This window comes from Sprattus sprattus (assembly GCF_963457725.1).
Source record: "Sprattus sprattus genome assembly, chromosome: 7".
NCBI classification, from domain to species: Eukaryota; Metazoa; Chordata; class Actinopteri; order Clupeiformes; family Clupeidae; genus Sprattus; species Sprattus sprattus.
In genome coordinates, this window is record NC_137926.1 from 36,469,449 (window position 1) to 36,495,330 (window position 25,882).

At 40.3% G+C, this 25,882-nt stretch overlaps 1 protein-coding gene across 1 annotated transcript in view; it reads left to right on the top strand.

The window, feature by feature from the left end:
- Nucleotides 1–25,882, top strand: part of met (MET proto-oncogene, receptor tyrosine kinase) — a gene marked incomplete at its 5' end in the record, with an annotated part of 39,946 nt that overhangs the window by 6,721 nt on the left and 7,343 nt on the right. Inside the window, 12 exons of the mRNA XM_080841828.1 lie at nt 9,151–9,342; nt 11,807–11,941; nt 12,187–12,360; nt 12,746–12,900; nt 13,215–13,317; nt 13,509–13,645; nt 15,226–15,390; nt 18,075–18,168; nt 20,107–20,325; nt 23,986–24,132; nt 24,255–24,411; nt 25,516–25,656. Coding sequence (XP_080697954.1) covers nt 9,151–9,342; nt 11,807–11,941; nt 12,187–12,360; nt 12,746–12,900; nt 13,215–13,317; nt 13,509–13,645; nt 15,226–15,390; nt 18,075–18,168; nt 20,107–20,325; nt 23,986–24,132; nt 24,255–24,411; nt 25,516–25,656 — 1,819 coding nt within the window. The remainder of the gene's footprint in view (nt 1–9,150; nt 9,343–11,806; nt 11,942–12,186; nt 12,361–12,745; nt 12,901–13,214; nt 13,318–13,508; nt 13,646–15,225; nt 15,391–18,074; nt 18,169–20,106; nt 20,326–23,985; nt 24,133–24,254; nt 24,412–25,515; nt 25,657–25,882) is intronic.

A 25,882-nucleotide genomic window follows, 5' to 3' on the forward strand; every position in this document is an offset into this window, starting at 1 on the left:
CTATTATTCATTTACCCTCCTATCTATCTATCTATCTATCTATTTTACACCTTTCAGATCCTCCTTGGAAGTCCCTAAATGCAGGCCATCATGAAGATCAATCTTGCCCTACAGACAAATCTTAGAAGCAATTGTATTAAATAGGTTAATTTTAAGTGTTTAGGTATTTTTTTAGATTCATTTTTAGGAATATCGTCAGATTGTCTGGATCTTATCATATTTTATGGGGGCCATTGTCGTAAAAGAGATAAGGTGAGCAATAACTGTGTAATGTCTGTGCTTGCAATCTGTCTGATGTGGGGAGCTAAATGCGTTTTAGTAGTAGCCAAATGTTCCCTGACTACATTTGACCTCTCCTAGCATATGTGACCCTCTTAATCCATACTGCTTATTGCTCTCATGTTAGTATATCAGACATAGAAACCAGCCATGTTAGTTACTCCGAAGAGGCAGTTATTTATGCCTTTCTTTGAGTTGTATTACAGTATACTTTAAAGTTTGCTGTAGAGCAGGCCATGTCCCTCTCTCCTGGTTCTCTCTTTCCACTGTGTTGAGTGAGTCCCAGGCTGAAGTGAACTGTGCCCTGGCAGAACTCACTGTCACAACATCACAGCAGTGAACAACAACCAGACTAGAGCGTCACAAAGAATGACTGAAGTGATTGGCCTCAGTTTACCTGTTCTTGCCAAAGAAAGATCACCTGATAAAGTGGACAGGCAGTTTTGAAAGTGTTTGAGGAGGTTAGGTTGGGTAAATATTCAATTTCATTGTCACAGCTGGCTACCAGCCGTTTTCCCTTTGTTTGTGAAGTCAATCCAATGATTTGGGGGGATTTTCTGTGAGGGACTGTGTGCTAAAATGATGTAGGTGATGTGTGTCCCCCATAGACAACGGATACTTGCACATGAAATGAAAGGTTATCTTGAAAATACTCTTTACACAGGTGGAGTTTATTGATTTGTAAGTGGTTCTCTAGAGTTAGTTGCATTGAACAGACTTAGTACTAAAAAGTACTAGAATCTGTATTTGTATCCACTAAAGCATATATTAAAATGTTAACTATTTGTAAAAGAATATTAAACTGATGTAGACCGTGGTGTTCTTTGGCTCTCTTTATGATTATATGATTTAAAAATAATTTACATTTCGACTTGTGCTCTCCTCACAAATAAGATGAAACTACCACATATCAACAGAGTAAGAAGAAATTAAAGGACTCTCTCTCCCATTAAAGGTCCCTTAATACCCATTAAGGACTATTGCATGTTATTATAAGGAATTTTGAGAAGGAACTGTGCTTAGTGAATAAGTCTGATTGCAGAGCCAAGAGAAACATCTGTGTGCAATTTTTGATTTAGAGGTAAAACATGATCATCTTATCCAGAGTAATTCTTACATGTAGTATGTTTGCATTTTTATCGGACCCTCTTGGAACTCTTTTTAAAGTCAAGATCCTTTTTTCTTTGCTGTCTCAGTGTAGCTTGAAGATGGCTTATCTCAATATATTTGAGACAGAGGAACATTGTGAACCTATGGATTCAGTGACTTTGAGTTGTTTATCTAATCCAGTGGAGATGTCACTCATAAACAGCTGGCTGGGTAGTGGTGTCAGCACTTGATGGCTGCCCATCATGGATTTGCTTGTTATAGTTAAATGAAATTCGTAGTTGGACATTGATGATGCAGCATCTTGGGGCTTCATTGAAGCAAGAATTCCGTTTGTTTCTTGGATTTTGACACAAACACACAAAACCAAACAGGTGTGACTGAAGAGTCTGCTATTCTGACCATAACTCCAAAAATGGGGGTGATTGTCAAAAACAACTGGAGCCTAAAACAGATGCCAGATTCCAGTGGTGTGAAAACCCAGAACAATGGAGCACTGTTTCATTAAATCTCTCTGTTTAGATCTGGCTACATTGATTGAATCTTTGTCTTGAGATATAAACATTACAGTTAACGGTTTAAACTGAGACACCATTAAAAGTCTTTGCTGGAGAGCTGTAATAGCGTTTGTAAGTACAATCACCATAAAGGAAGTCTAAAATGGCATAGGTGATTGTTGAGTGGCCGTTCCCCCCCCCCCCCCCCCAAATCAAAACCAATGAAATGTCTATGCCAGTTAAATTGCCAGTTCTCAGCCATTGGAATACAGAGCTCAGCCCCACTCTTTTTGCTAGTGTGTTCTCTTTGTATTGTAGAGTGGGTTTAGTGTGGCACCAGTCTGGCTGCCCTACCCACATGTGTATGCGAGAGCGTGTTCTTTTGAATTGCTGTTTTCTTTGCATGTCCCTTCATGCCAGATGTGTCGCAAGATGGGTCCCTCCTCCTACTCGCCCCTCCTTGTTCATGCCACATCTCTTTCAAGGCATTTATTTGCCTCTGCTCATGCAAGCAGGAGTGTATTTGTTAAATTCTTTCATCTGAATGCTGATATGAGTATGAACAGGCAAACATAGCTATGCAAACTTGTCACACAAGGCCACGGCTTGTGTACTCAGGACTGTTGACCTTTTTCACTTTAAACCACAGATAAGCAAGCCCTCAATCTTAAAACATAATAACAGATGGGGGTGCTGGAAGACAAATGTACAACAACTCTATTGCGTCTTCTCTTTCCCTTACAATTAGGAGTCTGTAGCAGTAGGCCTATGTGTGACTTGAATGTTTGTGAGATCTTTATAGATGACTAATCTACAGTCACAGCATTAAGCCAACCAATCTCCCTGGCAGAGTCACTCTTTGCTCTTGGTTATCTTGGCGATATATCTGCTGACTTCTGAAGGTTGGTAACCTTGCAGAAAGGAAAGTTAATAACCAAGACTTTTTACCCATAATCAGTGCAAGGAAGCAGAGGCAGATCTGATGGATCTTATGATTTTGTCTCTTGTGATGAATGGAACTTTCAGCTACGACTGGGAGAAGATAAGTGCTTCATTTGTAAATTACTTGGGGGAGCTTCTAGTCATAATACTGGGTTGTCTTCTACTAGAAATTGCCCCGTTTTCTTTAATTGGATTAACTTGGAATGTATGTAATTGTTGTAATAAATTTGAGTTTATTGATTTGAGTGCCTCTGCAACGTGAAAGCAAGCATTCTCTCGACTGTTGAGCAATTGTATCTGAAGCCAGAGTATAATTCCTAGGAAAATGCTAGGAGCTAATTCAAAACTTTAAAGTGACAGACATGAGGACAGATATGTACATTTGACCATAGTTTAAATTGTACAAAAACAAAAAATGACCAACCACTGAAAATGGAAGCTCCAGTATTTTCACAGAAAGACTTAATAGGGGAATGCAGACAGTTCATCTTGCAGCAGAACATTTAGGAGGGGATAGGTGTAAAGAAAGAGGAGGATATACTAATGGATATTGCACAGGCAGATGCAAATATGTGTTTTTCAGATGATGGAAAAAATGATCTAGAACCCTGAACTGGAAGATAGTGCTTCAGTTTATACAGCCGCGGAAAAAATTAAGAACCCACTTCAAAATTATCAGTTTCTCTGGTTTTACTATTTATTGGTATGTGTTAAAGTAAAATGTACATTTTAGTTTTATTCTATAACCTACTGGCAACATTCCTACCAAATTTCAAATAAAAATATTGTCATTTAGATCATTTATTTGCAGAAAAATGACAATTGGTCAAAATAGCAAAAAAGATGCAGTGTCTTCAGATCTCGAATAATGCAAAGAAAACAAGCTCATATTCATTTTTAAACTACACAATACTAATGCTTTAACTTAGGAAGAGTTCAGAAATCAATATTTGGTGGAATAACCTTGATTTAAAATCACAACTTTCATGTGTCTTGGCATGCTCTCCACCAGTCTTTCACATTGCCTTTGGGTGACTTTATGCTACTCCTGGCGCAAGAATTCAAGCAGCTCGGCTTCTTTTCATGGCTTGTGACCATCCATCTTCCTCTTGATCACATTTCAGAGTTTTTTTTATGGGATTCAGGTCTCGAAATTGGGCTGGCCATGACAGGGTCCTGATCTGGTGATACTCCATCCACACCTTTACTGGCCTGGCTATGTGGCATGGAGCATTGCCCTGCTGGAAAAAACACTTCTCAGAGTTGGGGAAAATTGTCAGAGCAAAAGGAAGCAAGTTTTTCTTCCGGGACAACGTTGTACTTTGCCTGGCTGAGGTTTGTAAAAGACCATAAGGATTGAACCAAAGCCGACTGGAAGGTCTCCTAGTTCGTCTTCTCTGATGAGTCTTTAACAGGAAATATTGATCAATTTTGTGGCATAGCATTCACCCATCACATCATCCAACCAATTAAACATCACGCTAACTGGGTTTTTATAGGGTTTGGTATCATCTTCAGATTCATGTGATGGTATATGGACATAAGAAGGACAGCTAAACACTACCTGCCAAAACTGTGCACCATGTGGCCTTTTTTGGAAGCCTCCCTTACCTGCAAGAAAAAGCTTTCACAGCGCGTGCCGCCATCTTTATCACCACCAGAAGACACCAGTTGGCATGGCAGCAAGCTTTAATCAGTGCCAGCTGTGCTTTAATCAGTGATATAATTAAGCAATATAGTACGAGTGCGAGTGGGGTAGGTAAGGAGGCGGTGTTCTGCCGTAGCTACCGTGGCCGGAGGCCGTGTGGCGCAGGCAACAACACCCGTGGGAATATCCCTAGGCACTCTAACGTGTTGTAAGTGCAAATGGTCCAATTTCAGTTTTTATTTCGTTTTCAATGTATTGTTCATCAGGACTGTGTAACATACTTAGAATGTTGTGATGTGTGACATACTCAAATGGCAATGCATTTGTCAAATGGCAATTCAATGTGCAAAGTGACAATGCAATCCGCAATTCAAATGGCAAACCAGTTGTCAAATGGCAATTCAATGTGCAAATGACAATGCAATCCGCAATTCAGTTTGTATTATTTTGAATAAAAATTTGAATGAACGCTTATTGCATTGCATTTCATATTGACACGGTTTTTTCGACTCTTTATTCAAATGAAAATGCATTTTTCAATTGGCAATTCAATGCGCAAAGTGACAATGCAATCCGCAATTCAAATGGAAAAGCAGTTGTCAAATGGCAATTCAATGTGCAAATGACAATGCAATCCGCAATCCAGTTTGTATTATTTTGAATAACAATTTGAATGAGGGCTTATTGCATTACATTTCATATTGACATGGTCTTTTCGACTCTTTATTCAAATGGAAATTCAATGTAGTAGCTGAACAGCGCCCCCACTATATTGCATTAGCATTTACTTGTCATCACGCTCTTTTTGTTGCAAAATTCAAATGAAAATGCAATCTGTCAGTCGCCCCATCAAGGCGGGTCCCTACCCCTATTAGGCGTATTTAGTCACGTGACCAATATCCATGACAACAACCTTTGCCGGCCATGTTGGGGTCCATGTACGGCACTGTTTTGCAGTGTTTTATACCGCTATTCTCAAGAAGCTCTTATTTTCTCTTCTCTTCTCTTCAAGTCTAACTCCACGTTTCCATTGGGACGAATTATCGGCAGGCGGTATTTCGCCTAGGGGTCGTGGTCAGAAAAAAAAACATGTTTGGCTGTCATGTAGCGAGTGTCAAGTAGCAAGCTCGGCTGCAGTGCAGCGCTTATAGCATTTTAGCAGCTATCTTCTACATTGATCTCCAATTAAAGTTTAGGCAGCAAGCTAACCATAACGGTCGAGAGCTTAATTAAAGACCTACAATATTCTGTTTGCCCTGACAGTGTTCGTATAGTATATTAACAACAAACCGAGTCGATGTAGACTTATAAAAGTTGTGTAAACACCTTAATTCACATACAAATATTTCCAGTTTTAACAGACTCCCGAGAGCCAGGATTAGCAGCTATCTTCTACATTCGGTCTTCGGCAGTTCCTCTACGATACATTTTTCTAAAGAACAACTTATTGTTTTGAACTGTTGTATTATATTGTTTTGCACTGTTGTATTGTTTTGTGTTAAGCTGTATATTTTGAAGGAATATGTGTAAGCACAGTGACACTTAACTTCCCCGCAACCTTGACCACAGCAGTCACAACTACAAACGAAAACCGGAGTAGCATGAAAGAATTCATTAACTGCATGTTTTTCATGTGTGCATCCATGTTCAGTGGCAGGTGAGGTGAAGTTGAAAAGCTTTGGGTTACACATATTTCTGATAAGGGACTGTGAAGGCTGGGCAGGTTTTGAAGAACCTTCCTGTTTAGCGATCGAAGCCCCAATTCTCTCGGCTCTGTGTTTGAAAAATGAACCACACATTGCCTGGTCTCTTGTGTCCTCCTCAATTACTTCCATGTCAGTGACAGAAATTTGTATGTTCATTTTTGATTAAAAGATGATTACTTGGCCCAAAAAAGCTGATTCTGATTCTTCTGACATTTAATACATGGACCCCATGTTGAGGTTCACGCTAACATATCACGTGACTGACATCACGTGGATATTGATATGTTGCGGATTGCATTGCCACTTTGCCATTTGAATAAAGAGTCGAAAAGACCGTGTCAATATGAAATGCAATGCAATAAGCGCTCATTCAAATTGTTATTCAAAATAATACAAACTGGATTGCGGATTGCATTGTCATTTGCACATTGAATTGCCATTTGACAACTGCTTTTCCATTTGAGTTGCGGATTGCATTGTCACTTTGCGCATTGAAATGCCAATTGAAAAATGCATTTTCATTTGAATAAAGAGTCGAAAAAACCGTGTCAATATGAAATGCAATGCAATAAGCGTTCATTCAAATTTTTATTCAAAATAATACAAACTGAATTGCGGATTGCATTGTCATTTGCACATTGAATTGCCATTTGACAACTGGTTTGCCATTTGAATTGCGGATTGCATTGTCACTTTGCGCATTGAATTGCCATTTGACAAATGCATTGCCATTTGAATAAAGAGTCTAATAAACTTCCATATACTAGATGTAGCTGTCTTACTCTGCAAACTAGAGAGCAGGACTGTTAATAGGTGCTGTGACATCTGGCCATCCAGATTCCCTTCCTTAGTGTAGTGCCAAAGGCCACATAGCTATACAATACTGTGATGGATTTCAGTAATCCTATCACCTCTTCTGGCATTCACAGTTAAGTGTTGATGCATTTAAGGCATCTGACATCCTCATCAGGTTATATTACTGTGCAGCTATGGTAGCCAGAGGTGAAAATGAGAATTGGCAAAGAAGTTTTTCTTTTTTTAAATACTGTAATTTAATGGTCATGAGTATATTGAGCCCACGGGGGCAAGTGGAGTTAGAAGAGGTATCTGAGGATAGAACCCACGTGCTGAAGTTCTGTAGTTATTACTTGTATTTCCATCCAAGGTTTTTGTTGAATGCATTTAGCTGCATTAAAGGGAAAATGACTATATGGAAACACTGATTGGTTCATACAGGTCGAAATGTTGATTGATAAAATATCAATAAAACGGAAATGTGAGTAACTGTGAAGGTTAGGTGCAATAAACATGTAACTGCAAATCCAACCAATTAATTTGACCCATTCCTGTACACCACAACCTCAGATCTGCCTTGTGCAGTGGCTCACACACTCAAGGTACACAGGAAATGGTAATTTAGTGTTGCTAATTAGTGTTGCTAATTAGTGTTGTTTTTGCCACCGGTCTGTTTTCCCCATGTAGCCATGAATTGGAGAGTTAATGCAATCAAATATTGCCCAAGGTTAAACGCGAGGATAATTTGACTAGCAATTACTTGGATGTAATTGGCTGTCTATTGGCTGGCCGGCCGTTCTTTAATATCCTGTGCGTGTGCAAGCAGTTACTGTACATCACAACGGTCTGATATGTACCAGCTGGTTCTACTAGCATGCTTTCACATGTCTATTGGATGTAGATGTGTCACTTTGACTAACATATCCAACGTCAGTGAATTTGACTCACCTGTTTCTCAGTTGTTGGAAGTGTACCCCGCTAGCAACCAAGGTTCAATACACCCCCTGTCTGAGGTCCTCATAGTCTTTATTGGCGTTAAAAAGTGCTTGTGTTCCACTCCTTATTTTCACCTTCTCACTGGACTGTGAATATTATCAATGCTATGTTGGTTTCTCAGTTCCTGGCTTGCCTAACAGAATGAGAGTGTAGACCAGTTGCAGACTGACCTGATGTATTGATGTTTATGTATTGTTCCCCAACTTCAAAGCTCCCGGCGTGAGATATGCCCTGAAATGGAGCTGCTAGTCTCACACTCTGACTCTCTCTTACTTACAGAGGAATTATAGGGTTCTCTCCATGAACAGTTACTTCTTGTATTACCAAGTTCCTTTATCTTTTACTTCTAACTTTTACCCGACTTGTACACAACTTATTGGCATGATATAATCTATCTGGTTTGTCTGGACCTCTGAACATACACTGCAACATAAGACTGTCTATAAAATTTGATGCAAGTCCACTTTTAATGATTAACCTCTCTGCGCTTTAGTCTCGGTGCTTTATGGGGCTAGGGTTGAGTTTCATTAATAATTGATTACTATTAGACTTTCATGGCTGGGTCATGACCCTATTAGTCTGACCAGCCCTGGTCTTCATGGTTGCTAGGAATTAGGCGTGGTTGTTCATTTAAGGTTTTACAGGGTTGTGGTTATATGTCACAGTGGAACCCTAGCATGCCTTCCCAATAGCTGTACGTTTTCAGCAGTTCACCAGAAAATAAGCATAGATATCTCAACACAAAAGGACAAAAAAATATTTAGTTTCAATTTGGCTTAAATGGTGAAGGATGAATTATCTGTTGTGTCCCGGCCTGGTTTAGTGGCGATAGGGTTTTGTTTTTTTCAGTGTATTGCTCTGAATCCCTCTTTGTCATATTATCTCTTAAACACATACAGGATTTACTTGCCTAGTGATTTGTCCAAAAGCTGTCATTTGGACTGGATTGAGGAATTAAAACCACATTACATTCTTCAGTGCTGTGTGTCTTTCCCGCAGTGTCAGGAAATACTTTAGGTTATCTTTCAACATAGACAATATGTTACAGATACTGCATGTTCAATCAGTTTTGTTTTTCTCAATCAGTATCATTTGCAGAATGTTAAACCCTTAATATTCTCACAGAGCCTTAATAAGTATTTCTACTCTGATTTGGTAATGGGACTGGTTATATTTTCAGACTTCCTCAGATGACTCGGATGCCTGTGGCAAACATGAAGGAGGCTATCGCCTTGAGATAACAACGCCCATTGCACGTCTGGCTTCCTTTAACGGCCCGTTCAGCAATGTACTCATCACGTCCATCGCCGTCTACCCCCTGCAGAATCACACAGTGGCCAGTCTAGGAACGAGTGATGGAAGAGTCATCCAGGTGGGTCATACATGGTGTATCAGAGCAATCAAGAGCCAACATGCTTTTGTTGCCTTTTGGTATGATTTGTGAACTGGCATTTCTCTCAATAGACACATGTAAACTCTCACTTTGATGTGGTTGATATGATTTATTTCCTTTCTTATCTAGACTTTGGAAAAAAATATATAGATGTGTGAGAATAAAAACATTGAGAATGCCAGGACAGGCTGGAAAATGTAAGATATTTCCTGTTTGCCTGGCCCCTCTCACTGGACTAGTGCTATTGTCTACTGGTCACCTGCTGGACTTGTTTTGCAGAATAGCCACTGCCCCCCTACCCCCTCCCCCAACAAAATGTGCTTTCAGGAGTTGGCAAGTGTTATATTATGAATTAGAAAAACCTTTTTTTTTTTTTTTTTTTTTTTTTTTTTTTTTAAGTAATTGTGATGTATTTACACGGTCTTTTGGACATATGAAATAGGCAGCTTCTAAAATCTTATCTCAATCAAAACCTCACAATTGTAAGTTAATAAGTGTAAGTAGAAAAGAAGTGTGAAAAGGGAGGGATGCAGAAAAAGGGTAACAGCTGCACGGAAGACTGTTTTGGAGAGCTAAATGGTGTGTTAACTTTGTGAGTGGAGCTCCACTGGCATATCCTCACGCCAGATTTTCTTGGAACGGTTGCAGCTGTTGCTGTTTTTTATGCACTTTCCCTCGCCATTGTCTTTCGTGCGAATGCTTAGGAAGAATCCAGCCCTGGGTCAGCTGTCGCTGCCTAAAGGCTGCAGTGGGCCCCACTCAAGATCCACTATAAAAAGCAGGAAAAGAATGGAAAGAAGAAACTAAAAAAATTAATGAACAGAATTAGGAATGGAGTGATGATATATTCTTGTATATAATGATGATGAGAGACAAGATCACAAATCCTAGTAAGACCAATTTGAATGTAGCATTCAGTGTAATCTGCCATTTTTTTTACCACAGAAATGCTGTTTCTGTAGTTTTTCTCTTTCATAAAGTGGTTACTGGCCTTTTAAGCAGCTTACCTGAATGGTAGCTCTAATGCCCTTTTCCGTCATTTCTATATGGCATGAACATTTAATAAAAGAACATCATCATGCAAAAAATAAGACCTGCTGTATTCAGAGTTGAGAAATACAAATGTAGGGGTTATGGATGAGGAAGAACAATTGTGAGGTTTGGTGTAATTGTCTGTTCAAGAGGTGAAACAGATGTCCAGACTCTTGTCTATTGATTCTTATAAACACTTCAAAAGACACAGACAAAATGATGACCTAACACCAAATGTCATTGCACTCCACCACTGGAGTATATAACTGGCCTGTAACTCCAGTTCTCCCCAGTTCAGCTCCAGTAGTAGCTCCTTGTTGTCTCCTCACATTTCTAAACTGATTATAATGCAATAGTATTTTATTAAAGGTCTTTGGCCATTTCTAAACTGATTATAATGCAATGGTATTTTAAAGGTCTTTGGTCAGCACTAACCTGCCACAAAATATCTATAGGGATGAACAGAAGCTAGTTCCCCAAGAATGCATCCAAGCAAACAGTGATTCCTTGTGTTTATAGTGATAATACAGGTTGTATTACTGAAAACTAGCATAAACTCGTATAGCTGAATGCTATTTTGGCTTATGACTTGAGAAGAATCAAAAATACAAATGCATACTGTTGAAAGTAGATGCCATGAAAAATGTGTGAGGTGGGGCTTAAATAGGGCAGTGTACAGTTGGCTTTTAAAAAATTTTGGTGTAACTGAAGAACTCCTGGACACACAGTCACAGATGCACTCTTGTACCACATTGGCTCCTTTGGCTATAATTGCAGTGCAGTGACAGATGATGAATGTTCGTCCAGGTGTGTGAATATGTCCAAGGCCCCAACACCTCCAAACACCTCCCAACACGCCAGGTAGCCTTTGTGTCTCTTCAGGCCTGCAGTAGTGTCTTTGTCCCTGCCTTGTTACAGCAGTCACGGTTACTCTTGAAAGACTCGTTGACAGGCGAAGCTTAAATACTAGAATTACTAGTGTTGATCAGTAGTGTTTATGTTTGAGGGGGGGACCTTTCTGGGGTAATGTCCTTTTTATCTTCATATAGTAATACAAAGATAAAAGGTACAGAGCATGCCAAACTGGATTTGTGAGTTTTTCTAATATATATTTTTTTTAAATAACCTCAACTGCATATCCAGATTTGTTCTTTGGTTGAAGAAATGCAATGCAGTGTTCAGGGATTCTCCTTAGGCAATATGAGTGAAGATTTCTAAGTATTTCTAAAAATGAGTTGGATAAATCTGATGTAATCATGAGTTTAGAATGTAAGTTGTGTTGTGTTTGGATGTGTTTGTGTGTGCAGAGTGGTCTCCCATTCTAAAGATGTATTGTGTTTGAATGTGTGTGTGCACAGAGTGATCTCCCGTTCCAAAGATGTATTGTGTTTGGATGTGTGTGTGTGTGCAGAGAGTGTTCTCCCAATCCAAAGATGTCACGTCACACGTTGAGTTCCGCTTGGATGTGCACCCTGTTTCTCCAAGGGTGGCTCTTCTGTCTCCACAGCAGTTGGATGGTTCCTTATTACTAATCACAGAAAACAAGGTAAATGCACCTTTAACATTTTTTTGCATATATGATATTAAACTGTTTCCTCTTGGAGCAGGTAGTCAAATATACCTGTTTGTGCTATTTACTCAAAAACATCTGTTCAAAGCTATTTATCCAAAGAGACTTTGTTTTCTGTACTAGAAATGTAGGCTATGTTACTAAAAAGGTAACCTGTGCATGTATATGTTGACCTTAACACTATGCTGTTACTAAGTTTCTAAATAATACATTTATTTCAGATAACAAAGATTCCATTGATTGGCCCTGGCTGTGAACAGATGAGGACGTGCAGTTCATGTCTGATGGCCTACTCCTTCATGGGCTGTGGCTGGTGCCAGAACCGCTGCACTCGATCCATGCAGTGTGCAGATTCACGCTGGATCCAGGACTCCTGTCCCCCTGTCATCAGCATGGTACTTAATCCTAATCTTTTGATTCATTTCTCTTCATGTTACAGTGTCTTGTTTGTATTGAACTACAAATGAATGTTTACATGCTATCCTACAGTACATCATATACAGTATCTCCCTGGCCAGGCTTGTTTTCAGCCTGTGGCCCATATACTATATAGGGTCTCATAGCTCTCATTGAGAACATAAACCTGATTTGTGTCCAGTACTGATGTTCAACAACAACAACAACAACAACAACAACCACACAATAATAATAATAATAATAATAATAATAATAATAATAATAATAATAATAATAATAATAATAATAATAATAATAATAATTTGTGTGGGTGTGGTCACTGTGGTGTGTGGGGTTGTTTTTATTTGGGAAATTCTTTTTTAGATATCCCCGTCAACTATCCCAATCGGTGGAGATACAAAAGTGACCATCTGTGGGAGAAACTTTGGCTTCAACAAGCGTGAGCGCTTTGACCCCAAGCTGATTCGCATCACAGTGGCTGGAAGCACTTGCAAGCTACTAGAGGGAAATAGCTATCGGTAAGACTGATTCTACTTTAATTGGCAATCGCATGGCAAATTGTCATTCCGGTTTAGTTTCCCGATTTCACATGACTTTGCCAGACATCAGCATTTAGCTTAACTTCTCTGCATCAGGACTCTTTCATTCACAACCAGTCTATTGTGTGGAAGGGGGCAAATCCATTCCCCCAGGGGTAATTGAAGATGTGCACTGTGTATGGACTAGTGTGGTCATTATTGTATTTACTACAGTTAATAACTTGTTTACCCCGACGGGCCACAAGCAGTATTGTGTTTATTGTTCACTATGCTGATAATCTCTTTATGTTAAGGTTGGTTTGTGGTCTGGATCATGTGAATGCAAACCATTCTAATCACATTGTGGAAGTACATAGTGGCAAGGAGACTGGAGAAAAATTGGGACTGTCATATGTGGTAAGCTTGTTTCATTCATGAAGTGTACTGCAATTAGATCAGAGTTAGAATATTTGAAACTTGACAGAATCAGCCTGTTTACCAGCACATTCACTGATATATCCAAAGCAAACTGACATATTTGTTTCACCTATTACCTCTGATACATAAATACATAGATACACATTCAAATCTTTTTTTTTCTTCACTAGACCCCTGTTATCGACAAGATCTTTCCAAGATTTGGTCCCAAGTCAGGTGGAACATTACTCTCCATTCATGGCTCCTTCTTAGACTGTGGGACCGAGAGACAGGTCAATGTTGGGAATACCACCTGTGAAATTCAGAGGTTAGCAATCTTAAATCTTTTTAAATGCCTATAGTGGGAATTATTTGTTTGAATACTACATGTGACCAATAATGTATGTATTGAGTTAGGAATTATCGATGACAAAGTGTTTTGTCTGTAGAAAGTCAATAACTCTAACATGCTCTAATAACTCTTACTGTAATATAATGTTTTTTATTGGCAAATAATAATGTAACAATGTAACATAATATTTGTATTGTCATTTAGCAGATGCTTTTATCTTAACCGGCTTAGAGTATTGTGCAGATTGTGCATTTTGAACAGTATGTGTCCCCTTTGGTTACTGAACCCATGGCCTTGGTGCTGTGAGCACCTTTACTCTAACAGTTGAGTTCATTTATTGAGCACAATTCAAGCACATTGGTAATTCAAGTAAACTTAAATGAGCAGATAAAAGAACATAAAAACATTTAAAAGAACAAAGAATACAATATAAAAGAAGAGTGTGTAAAAGAACATGGAAATGCATTGTTATAATTCTGTGTCACTTGGCATATACTGCCCCCATGATTTGCAGATACATAGTGCTCATTTATAGGGTGTGTGCAACAAACATACCAAATGACCACGAGATACATAGGAGATCTCCCAAGCACCCTCAGGGCCCTAGTCTGTGTTGAGGGCACCCTCAGGGCCCTAGTTTGTGTTGAGTCCACCTAAGGGCCCTAGTCTGTGTTGAGTCCACCCTCAGGGCCCTAGTTTGTGTTGAGTCCACCCTCAGGGCCCTAGTCTGTGTTGAGGGCACCCTCAGGGCCCTAGTTTGCGTTGAGTCCACCTAAGGGCCCTAGTCTGTGTTGAGGGCACCCTCAGGGCCCTAGTCTGTGTTGAGGGCACCCTCAGGGCCCTAGTCTGTGTTGAGTCCACCCTCAGGGCCCTAGTCTGTGTTGAGTCCATCCTCAGGGCCCTAGTTTGTGTTGAGGGCACCCTCAGGGCCCTAGTCTGTGTTGAGGGCACCCTCAGGGCCCTAGTCTGTGTTGAGGGCACCCTCAGGGCCCTAGTCTGTGTTGAGAGCACCCTCAGGGCCCTAGTCTGTGTCGAGGGCACCCTCAGGGCCCTAGTCTGTGTTGAGGGCACCCTCAGGGCCCTAGTCTGTGTTGAGAGCACCCTCAGGGCCCTAGTCTGTGTTGAGAGCACCCTCAGGGCCCTAGTCTGTGTTGAGAGCAGTATTCTAAGCCTTACTGTTTGCATTCTGCCCATGTCTGGGGAGAGTGATGAAGGTCCAGGATGCTCCTCCTCCCAGATCAATACCTAGTGAATGATTGATTCTTAGTTTAACACTTTAGAAGTTTAGCACTGTTTTGTCTCTCTCAACTCACTCCTTCTCCTCTCCTTCACCCCATCTACATTTTTTATATTTTCATCTCACACACATTTGTTTTCTAGAGGTACTTCTATTTCCACACATGACGTGTTGTGATGTGATCTAGCCAATGTTCCTGTAACTAATGTGAAATCCCTGGTTCCTTTACACCAAAATCCAGTTGTTTGTTCAGGCTGATTCATGTCCAGACCTTAACTGTTTCATTTGTCTCCTGGCCTCTTTATTCCCCCTCTGTTAGTGCCTCTGGGGGAACACTTATCTGCAAGACTGCCCCCCAGGACCTGACCTCTTCCCAACAAGTCACACTTGAGATTGATGGAGTATCAGTTCAGGCATCTGAAAGCTTCACATACAATGAAGATCCCCTTATTACAAACTTCCAGCCCAAGAGTTCATTCTTCAGGTGGGTCAGGAGAAGTGTGGGCTGTGTAGACAATTCATGATCTACTCTAATGTATTCCAAAACAAACTGAAAAGAATATAAGGGAAGATGGTGAATTTATCTGACAAAATGAAAGGTTTGCTTATGGAAAATTGTTTTTTTTTTTTAGCAATAATCAGGTATTCTACTATTTTCCATATAGTGAATCCACAAATGCAGGTCTGGTGTGGAAACAGGCCACTGAACTGAAAGAGCAAGGTGTGGGGCACAATCGCATACACAACTTTTTAAATGCAATGGTAGAAGACATTTCAAAGTGGCCGCCAGTGGCAACCGTTTTCTTATACATTTTCTTATTAGGGATGGATGTTTAGTGATATTGAGGACCTAATTAGTTTAATTTGTGTACCATACCCTTAGAGGGGTGAAGTGGGTGTGAACGGGAGTTGTTTTGTTTTTGAAAATTAATTTGAAACATAGAAAATTAATTGATTGAGTTGGAAATTGGTATTTTAAGCAAGAAATTGGTACAGGTTGACCAAAAGTTGCTTCTTGCTATATGTTGTCTATAAGAACATTTGAGAATTGGCTCTGGCCTGGTGCTATTCAAACTAAGAATGGGGACCTATTTGAGATGTGGTCTGGTACATGGAGTTATGGTCTGATATATGAAATCCACCAAAATCTAACACGCACTTTGACACTTACAGTAGTTATTTCCTCTTGGGAACCTAGAAAATAAATCTCTTTTTTGTGATTTCCTTAAAAAAATACAATACAAAGGACACAAGTCTATGGGTTGGTTCTCAGGAGGATACTGTAGTTCAGCCTGCATTTTTTTTTTATGGTATTGAGCTTTGTTGGTAATCATGGCTGCTTCAATACCTTGGCCCTCATCCAGTCTTTCAAGTGGTCAAGTTCATTGAACTGAATCAAATGCTCTGCAAGTGAACTGTATCCACTTCCCTTGTCTGTTCGCTTGGACATGTCAATGCCTCTGCATTATCTTCTTGGCATATTATGCAGAGCTTCCACATCAAGATGCACAAGATTGCAGTTCTTTGACATTTCCTTCGACATTGTCTCCAAATCTCTAAAGCTCCAAATTCAAATTCTCCATCTTAAAAAATGTATCATCCTTATCAGACTAATCAACACATTTTTTTTACATTTCCATAACAATCATGGCTACCATCTTGACAAATTCAAGATCATTTTTATAAGACTTTATAAGAAATCTCATGTAACTAGAAAGAGATGGTGTGAAAAATGTTGTCACAGGCTTAACATAATAGAGTCAACAAACAGTCACAGTTTCCAGCAGTTGTTATTTAGCAGCGGCATTTATGAAGTAAACATGTGTCTTATTAACAACATGTGTCTTATGTGTCTTGTTCACAAAGGAAAGTGCCTTAGGCTTCACCCTTGTAGGGTACAGTTATCTATTTTATTTTAAAATGTATTTAAATGTTGTATATGATTGGACATTATGATACAACTGTAGTTTGGGTCACTGCCACTGAGAGTTAAAAAACTGCTGGGCTAGTTTTGCTGTATGATGACTCAGATGGAGTGATATGTTAGGCCCCAGAAAGAGTGTCCAGGGAAAATGAGGGCATATGATTATTGTAGTGTAGTTCTTATTTTAATCTATGTCAAATTATACAGTATATGTGCGATTGTGCCATGCTATTTGCTAGCTGTAATGATTCAGTCAGGTCGACAGGATACAAGTGCAGGTAGAATGTATTCCTCAAAGCCAGCAGAGTACAAATTCATTTTAGGAGAAGTAGGCAAAACCATGGTGCGTTTCTAGAAAGCGTGGTCTAGCCACTATCGCAATTTTGGTCATTACATAAATTTGTCAGCGATGGGTGTTTGCTCAAGACCAGTCATTAGAAGTGTCATTCCTGGATATTTGCTGTTGTCAACGATTCAATTGGTTCAGTTTGACAAGATTGGCCCTCTCCTGACCTACCTGAAGACTCACCAACTCTGATTAAGTATGAGGCCGGTCCATCAGACGCTCTAGTCTAATGTAGGACTCATTTTACCCTCTACATTCTGCATAACATCATTAGCAACGTTGTTTGGGCTATGGTTTCAACGTTACTGGCTATGTGCGACGCAGCTAAGATTTTGAGACAGAGTGGGTGGGTATTACAGCCAACGCTACAGCGTACCACCATCGTTCAGCAAGGACTTCCGTTGTTATTCTTGAAGGGCACCTCTGACAAAAGCTGTAGAATAGTGGAATCAACTTCACAGTAGCGTAACAACAGCACACAATCCAAAAAAGTTTCCCGAACACTGGCCGAAAAAGCAGGCGTTTGTAGTTCCCGTCAATACGTCAATAGGACTATGGTACTTCACAGGTACTACATCTGTAGGATTTGTTAAAGGAGGCATGACACCAGCATTGTTTATGTCAAATGTAAAGCAGTGTTAAGTAGTCAAAAGTGTCAAATTTGTAGTTTTGGAAATTCTTGTTGACAAGATTTGCATGTAGTCAATATATTACTTTGGTCATTTGGTCAAATTGTTAGCAACACGGAGAGGCATAATAATGTAGTATGGTCATGCATTGGAGGATCAGCAAGGAAACTGTGTAAACTGAAATGTGTGTATGTTTACCTATAGTGGTTGATAAAGGTGATGTATGTGAAACTTCAATCATTGTTCACCCTCTCTGTGTCCCCATACAGTGGAGGCAGCACAGTATCAGTGAACGGGTACTATCTTCAGTCCGCCCAGCAGCCCCAGATGATCCTCACTCATGAGGGGAAGGTCATTCAAGTGGTGAGTTCAGGTTGCCAAACACAAACACTTAAGGCCGAAGTATACTTGGGCGTCATACTTGATTCAGGTCTGTGCACGGTGCACAGGATGCACATTTGGTCATTAGTGTGGTCAGTGCAGCACAGCGCACACAGCGTAGCACAGCGCACACATACCTTTGAGTATTGACTGCACTTGTGCATGCAAGTTTCCAAGCACTGGTTCAGGATTAAGAGAATACAAAGCACATATACAGTATTCATTCATTAAGCAGACTCTTTTATCCAACGTGACTTACAGTAAAGATAACCAATTGTATGCTTCCTACTGCCACAGCTGCTCTCTAAAAGGCAAAAAAGGGATTGAAAGTATTAGCATGTCTGAGTAACAACAGTTATACAAAATCCCCATCTTTGTCCCTAGCATTTTTTAAATCAAAGTGACACACTTGAGATAAATGCCTTTTGACAGTTTACACTTCCTAAAATGTCACATTTGGCATTTTCAGCTGGGCCTGAAAGAAATGTGGAAAGATTTGAATGCTTTTATTTTCAATTAACTTTATTTGTGTAGAAACATCAACAATAAGCATTGTCTGAAGGTTCACAATGGAAGCAGAGGCAACTGAGACAAGAGCAAGCCTTTTGTGACCATGATGAAAGAAAAAAAACTCCTTTTAACAGGAAGAGGCCTTGAGAGAACTCAGCTGAAAAACTGGGCTTCCTGTGGGAACAAATTGTGTAGATTGTGGAGTATCAAAGTTGAGACACTCATCACCTGACACTAAAAGGCTCATTTAGGCCTAATATGAAGTTTGTATTTGACACTTCACCATCCATAACTTCATATTTAAAGAGCGATATTAAGCAAGAGGGGAAAACAATAGCAATACAACAGTAACAATTTCATATTCGGTTGTACTCATCCCAAACCAACCCAAGTGATGCATGCTGGTCAACAAAGTCTAAATTATAATGTCTTCCACAAGACTCTGATTCAAAGACACAACTTCAAATGAATATGTTAACATGTTAACTCATCCCACACAGACTTTGTGGTACACTTGAGTCCATATGAGTGAGTGCATACATGCATATGTGTCACATGCCTTGCACTTCCAGTGTGTATTGACACTGAAAGACAAAGCCCTGTGTCACAGCGGTGGAAGTATACATTGGACAGTCTGATGCCTATTATTTCTGTACTGATTCCACACTTATGCACATCAGTACTGAAACAGCAATGGCTTTCACCAGCATCTGGGATAGGGTTCTGGGATCTGGGATCCTTACATTCCGATCTTGAATAATTCTGAGCCATTAAATAGGAGGCAACATACACACCTCTCCAAACATCTATTATTTTCCTGTCCCATACAACACCACTATGAATTATTATAATAATTATTAGAAATTATACTATCATATAACACCAACAGGTCTGTTGTGGGCTCATCATTTCAGCTTCAACATGTACTTCATCCATTCGTAGTGCTCTTAAATCTCCACTGTTGGGGACTGCAACACAAACTACAGACACATGTATACTACAGTCCCATCTATACTACAGACATGTAGTATAGATGGATTTAAAGATGAAAAGGAAGTTTCGTGTTTTTACCTACTTCAAGTATCACAACACATTTTGCAAACACAAAAGGATATGAACTCACAATTTTCGGTCTTAAAAAGAAAATTATACTGGTATATTGTTAACATTCAATATCCTTTAAATACCTGCACACTATAAAAGAGTAGTTATGCTTTAAGATTGAGACAGCATTATTACATCATTACTAAGTGTGTGTTGACAGACACAGATGGTGTTGATATAAGTGGTGTAATATAATGACTGTGTCATGACAGTTATGCAGATTTATTTCCCTGGCTTTGTGTGAAATCACGGATTATAATAAAGACTGTCTCAGCAATGCCTCTCTTAACTGTTTCCATGATGCAGATGTGCATCCAGGGAAAGGATAGACCTTACATTCAGTGCACTACCCCTTCTCTGAAAGAGCTGAACATACGCACACCAGTCATCACAAAGGTGGCCTTTATCCTGGATGGATTCTCTACTGGCCAGTTCGACCTACTGTATGTGGAGGACCCCAACTTTGCAGAGTTTCAGCAGCCAACCATCACCATCAAAGGAAACAAGAGCATTTTAGAGATCAAGGTGAGTGTTGTCCCCCAGTCCAATCCTATCCAGCTGTGCAAATTTGCACGTGTCACACTACAGATTCACATTCCTCACTAAGGCCCCTGCCAGACAAACCCGAGATTCAGACTAACCGTGACGGAACCATGACAAACTGGCCTCCCGACCAGACAAATTTGCCATTTGGAGCGCTCTAACCGTCGCGGTTAGAATCCGCTCTCCAGAGTGGGTAGGTTGCAATCTACCCTGCTATCAGAGCCTGTCTGACCGCAAATCGGGTTTGAATCCGCGAATCTGATGACGTAATTATCCCACGTGAACGCTCAAAGCCCCACGCCCCGCCTTCCGAGAAAAAACATCGATTATTGGCTGCGATCCATATTGACTACCGTCAACTTTATTTTGCCCCTTAAAGTCTGCAAATTGATGCCACAACTGTCTGTTCCCGACTTATACATGTATCTTGTACACAAGCCATCCCCATACACCGGAGATAGTCTGAAGGCTTTCAAGAGTACAGATGCATATCAATATGCAGTTGCAGGATGGGTGAACGACACCAATAAATGGCATCTGGAGGCAAAACACATGTATGTGTGTAAGTAACTTAAACAGCGATAATCAACCGATTTATTTTAGTGGTGGTTAAGAGCGCCAAATGTGGGTGTAGCTACAGCCTTTAGTAAAGTTCGTTAGCAGTTCGCTAACTATTAGCGCTCTAGCTTAGTCAGGAGAGTTTAGCTCTGATAAGGCACAGCGATAGTGGCAATAAATGGCATCTGGAGATAAAACACATGTATGTCATGACAGGACATGTACGTTACTCAAACAGCGGTTATCAACCGATTTATTTTAGTGGTGGGTAAGAGTGTCAATGTGGGCTAACTAGGTGTAGCTAAAGTCTTTAGTAAAGTTCGCTAGCAGCATGCTAACTATTAGCACACTAGCTTAGTCAGGAGAGTTTAGCTCTGATAAGGCACAGCAATTGTTCACGATTGTAGTAACGTGCTGCATTTCACTTAACATGTCAGTCACTCCCAGGCTCTGAACACAAAGTCAACATCTCCATGGATAGTGATGCAGGAAAATACAAAATGTTGATTGTACAATCGGGAGTTAGCTGTTGCTACTTGTCTCTTCTAATTTGCAGCCAACCATTTATAGCTAACCATTTATTCCGCCGATCTAAATCTTTTGGTATACAATTATATTGTTTATTTGGGTTATTTTCGCGACTGGTGTCGCATCCATCAGCACAACATATGCCGGGCATGTTTAACTTTCTGTGGGTTTGGACCGACTGTGTCTATGTTGTGAACAGTGTTGCCAACTTTTCTGTGATGAAAGTAGCTGTTAGCTCTCCGAAAAGTCGCCAGAAGTCGCTAGATGACGCATTCAACTAATTTGCGCATGCGCACAATATGCCATTCTGAGCACGGTTACATTAATATTTTTCCCGCGAATACAAAGCTCTAATATTTTGCTGTTATTTAGCCAGACTGGCTGTGAAGGCGCTGTGTGAGTGGAGAGGAGACAATGACAGCCCTCGCTGTTCTCAGCTCTCGTGAGATCAGTTGTTTCGTGAACTGCAGAACAAGATATGCAAGATGCTTTCACAGTACTTTGTCAACACAATAATCCAACAAATGACTTTAAAAAAAGTCGCTAGATTTGTTGCTAGTCGCTTTTTGCTACTAAAGTCGCCAAGGGGGTCTGAAAAGTCGCCAGATATAGAGACAAAGTCGCTAAGTTGGCAACACTGGTTGTGAATGGCGCTCAGCTAGACTTTCGGTCACAAAGATGGCGGCGCTTAGACACAGTGACGTCACTTGGGATCTATGAATACGCGAACTCCGAGTCTTCTTCTCCGTTTCCGGTAGCACCCTTCACAGCGCCACCAACAGGCCTTGCATATGTACTACAGCAGATTCACCAGTTTCAGTGGGTGTGTGTGGCCGCAGCACAGCGCAGCACAGCTTTGTCTGGCCGCAATTGACTAAACCCGAATCCGTTCCGGTTAGTGTGAATCTCGGGTTTGTCTGGCCTAGGCCTAAGGAATTACTGCTCAACCTTTACCAGATAAGCTACGTGTCTCCCATTCTTACTCCCTCCACACATATTTGAGAGCTCTTTCTGCAATATGCTCATGCACATCGCTCAATTTCATTCTTTGATGGGTAATATGGTTTGTGATATACTGAAGACTCAATTTGATGCTTTTTGTGGTCTGAAATCAAATCCTTTGTCAAGCTGTAAATACAGGAGGATATGTGAGGGTTTGTTTCAGCCCTGGGTGACGGTGCACAGCAGCTGAGGGAAGGAGGTTGTGTGAGACCCATGCATGCTCTTTCCCATGTAAAACTAGTCCAGGCTGCTAATCCCCTCGTAACCCCAAGCCTCACTCCCTCCACCATCCCCCTCCCCCAACTACTCTTGACTATACAATGATGTTAGGTCATATTACTACACTGCTGTGGCATGGTGTTTATACATATGCATACCTAGCCTGCAGGTCAATTAGATACTTTAATTTCTCTGAAAAAAAATGATTGAAGTAGTAATGACTGGCCATTGTGACTGTGGTCAAATAGCAGCAGCCTCAGGTGGGCAGTATTCTCCAACAGGTGTGGGAGTGTGTCAAATCTGAAAAGCTGAAACTGTCAGGCAGGGAATGTGATTCTCTTTATTGCCCTTCAATGCGCGAGAGAGAGAGAGAGAGAGAGAGAGAGAGAGAGCGAGAGAGAGAAGGGGGGGAACAGAAAGGCAGGCTATTTTGGGATTCTGACATGCTCTAATGTTAAATTGACTTAATGTATTTCATCTTTTTTATTCAGTACAAGTTTGGCTTCAATAATATGTAACACGTACGCATGCCATGTTTGTGTTGTTATTCTTAATTATTCTACCAACTGACATAAACACTAGTTTCACCTTAAAAGGCAGTTCAAATGGACGTAGACTACGCAACACGCAAATGTACTAAATGTACCACTTATTCATCCAGTTTATCCTCAAGGTGTAGTTCCATATTACATTATTTGTGATTGTCCTGATAATGTAAACGTTTAGCACCATCCCCACTCCTAACAGGCTGAAAATGTTCTTTAATGCATATTATTCCCTGTGACCCTGGCACGAAATAGTCTCTGTTTTTCTCATCAGTCTATTCCATGGCAACCTTGTCACTGTGTTAAATAACAGGCGGTGGTTCTGAATGTAAGCAGTATATGGTACCTTAAGTCTGACTCAACCATATCTTGACCAGGAAATGTGAAAAAACAGGCAAATCTCCATTCTAATTCCTGTCAGGAACTGTTAAAACTAGGCAATTACCCACTGTGATCACTCAAACCTGATGTAATGAAGTTCAGGAAACATTAAAACCAGTGAGTCGTTGATGTTGTGTCATCTTACGCCTGTCTTCAGGCATGTTTCCGTGCATAAAGTTTAGAACAGACAGGAGTGTTAAATACCCCGGATGGGTACAAGTGGAATTACTGTTTCCAGTAACATCCTGTCCTGGACACCTTTAACCTTTAGTAAACTTTGAAGGGGAGGAATGTCAGTTGCGACTCTTGGGACACCACACTTTATTAATCTTGAGGAATCTGTAGAAATTCAGACAATTTGGATTTGCTTCTCTTTCATGCTGATGATCCTTCTCTGCCTGCTGTGTAGGTACCGCAAATGGACATAGAAGCAGTGAAGGGCCGGGTCTTGATGGTGTCCAACAGAACCTGTGAATCTGTTACTCTAGTTGGGGACACTCTGGAGTGTATCGTCCCCATGGAGCTCCAAGCTGCAAATGAGGAGATGGAGGTTAAGGTGAAGTTATGCATCTCGCTCAAACACACACACACACACAGTCTGCTATTATACACACAGTATGTGAAGCTGTTAAGTTTGATGTGGACCTGAATGGTTGTGGTATTCTCTGCTGTGTGTAGTGGAGGCAGGCCAACTCTTCAGTGAGCCTGGGCCGCGTCATGCTGGCCCATGAGCAGGACTACACCAGCCTGGTCACAGGAGTCATCTGTGTCACCCTCTTTCTGCTGATGGTGCTTGGCCTGTTTATGTGGGTCCAAAGGAGAAAGCATATTGAAGGTATGATACAGACCCACCAACTAAAAACAGTGAATGTAAAGAATCTGTGTGACAGGTATATGAAAAGCCTTAAAAGTATTTATCCCATAGGTATAAGTTGTCAGACACACAGACTGAAAAGCAGCCAGGCAGATAGATAGATAGATACCGTAGATAGAAAATAGATAGATAGATAGATAGATAGATAGATAGATAGATAGATAGAGAAGGGTTAAAGAATGGCTTTGCATTTATTTTACTTGTTCAAAATGCTCCCTATAAAGATAATTGTATAGTGTGTATCTGTTAAAGAATATTAAAAGTATTTTGTGTGAAATGCTTTGGATCTTTTGGATGGTTTGAGCTGTGACATGTGTGCTAGCTTGGATTCGATTCTGGACTGCATTTGCTAAATTTACATATTGGTTACTAACCTCCATTTTTACTGCTTATGTTTCTGTTGGGTTTATCTACAAACAGTCATTTTGAAGTATTCCAGCAAGAACATTTTTACATTTTTCACAGATTTTCTACCTACCTCAAATGCTTCAAATATTTCATCCAAGTGTATTTATGTGTTGGTGTTGACATATTGAAAATAGGTAATGGGAGCTTTCAGCTCCAGAGGCAGATTGGTTTTCAAATGACATACTTTGAGATACATACATACTGCAGGAAGTTAAGTTTGATAAAGGACATACTTTGAGATTCATACATACTGCAGCGAGTTAAGTTTGATAAACTTCACTTCTTGATTTTCAAATGACATACTTTGAGATACATTAATACTGCAGCGAGTTAAGCTTTATAAACTTCACTTTTAGATTTTCGTGTAACATAATGGCAAGCTGGTGTCATATGGGTCCATGAAATATTAGCTATGTTAAAACAAATTAACAGCCAAAAGAAGCTAAACCTGTAAAGAATATAAGTCCTGGATGATCTATTGCATTTGGGGTAAATGAAGAATCTATGAAATAAACTAGTATGGCTCAAGTTGTTTTTCATCAGTTCCATTTTCAGTGTTTCTCTGTTGTGTTGGGCTGATGGTGAAGTAGTCCAATTCTGCTGTGGTGGCCTGTCCTTCTCTTAAGCATCTGTCTGTCCCTCTCTCTCTGGTTGTAGATTTAAGCAAGGCTATGGTTTGGTACGATGGCCGGGCACACATTCCTCATTTGGACATGTTGGCCAATGCAAGGAGTGTCAGCCCCACTAATGAAATGGTGTCCCATGAATCTGTGGACTATAGAACTACTTTGCTTGAGGGTATGTTTTACATTCAGCTATTTCAACTCCTTCTTTTGTGTCTGTCTCAGGCATGTTGCTCTGCTTGCTCCTGGTGTCCCTTCATGCTACTCAGGGGGGGATCATTTCAGCCTTTCTACTGGGCTTGGTTTAGGGTTTCCCTTTTCCTTTGAAGGAGCGGTCGGCGCCGACATCAGACTTTGTTTGATGATCTTTGTCAGCGTCTTTTGTTAGTTTGCCAGTAATT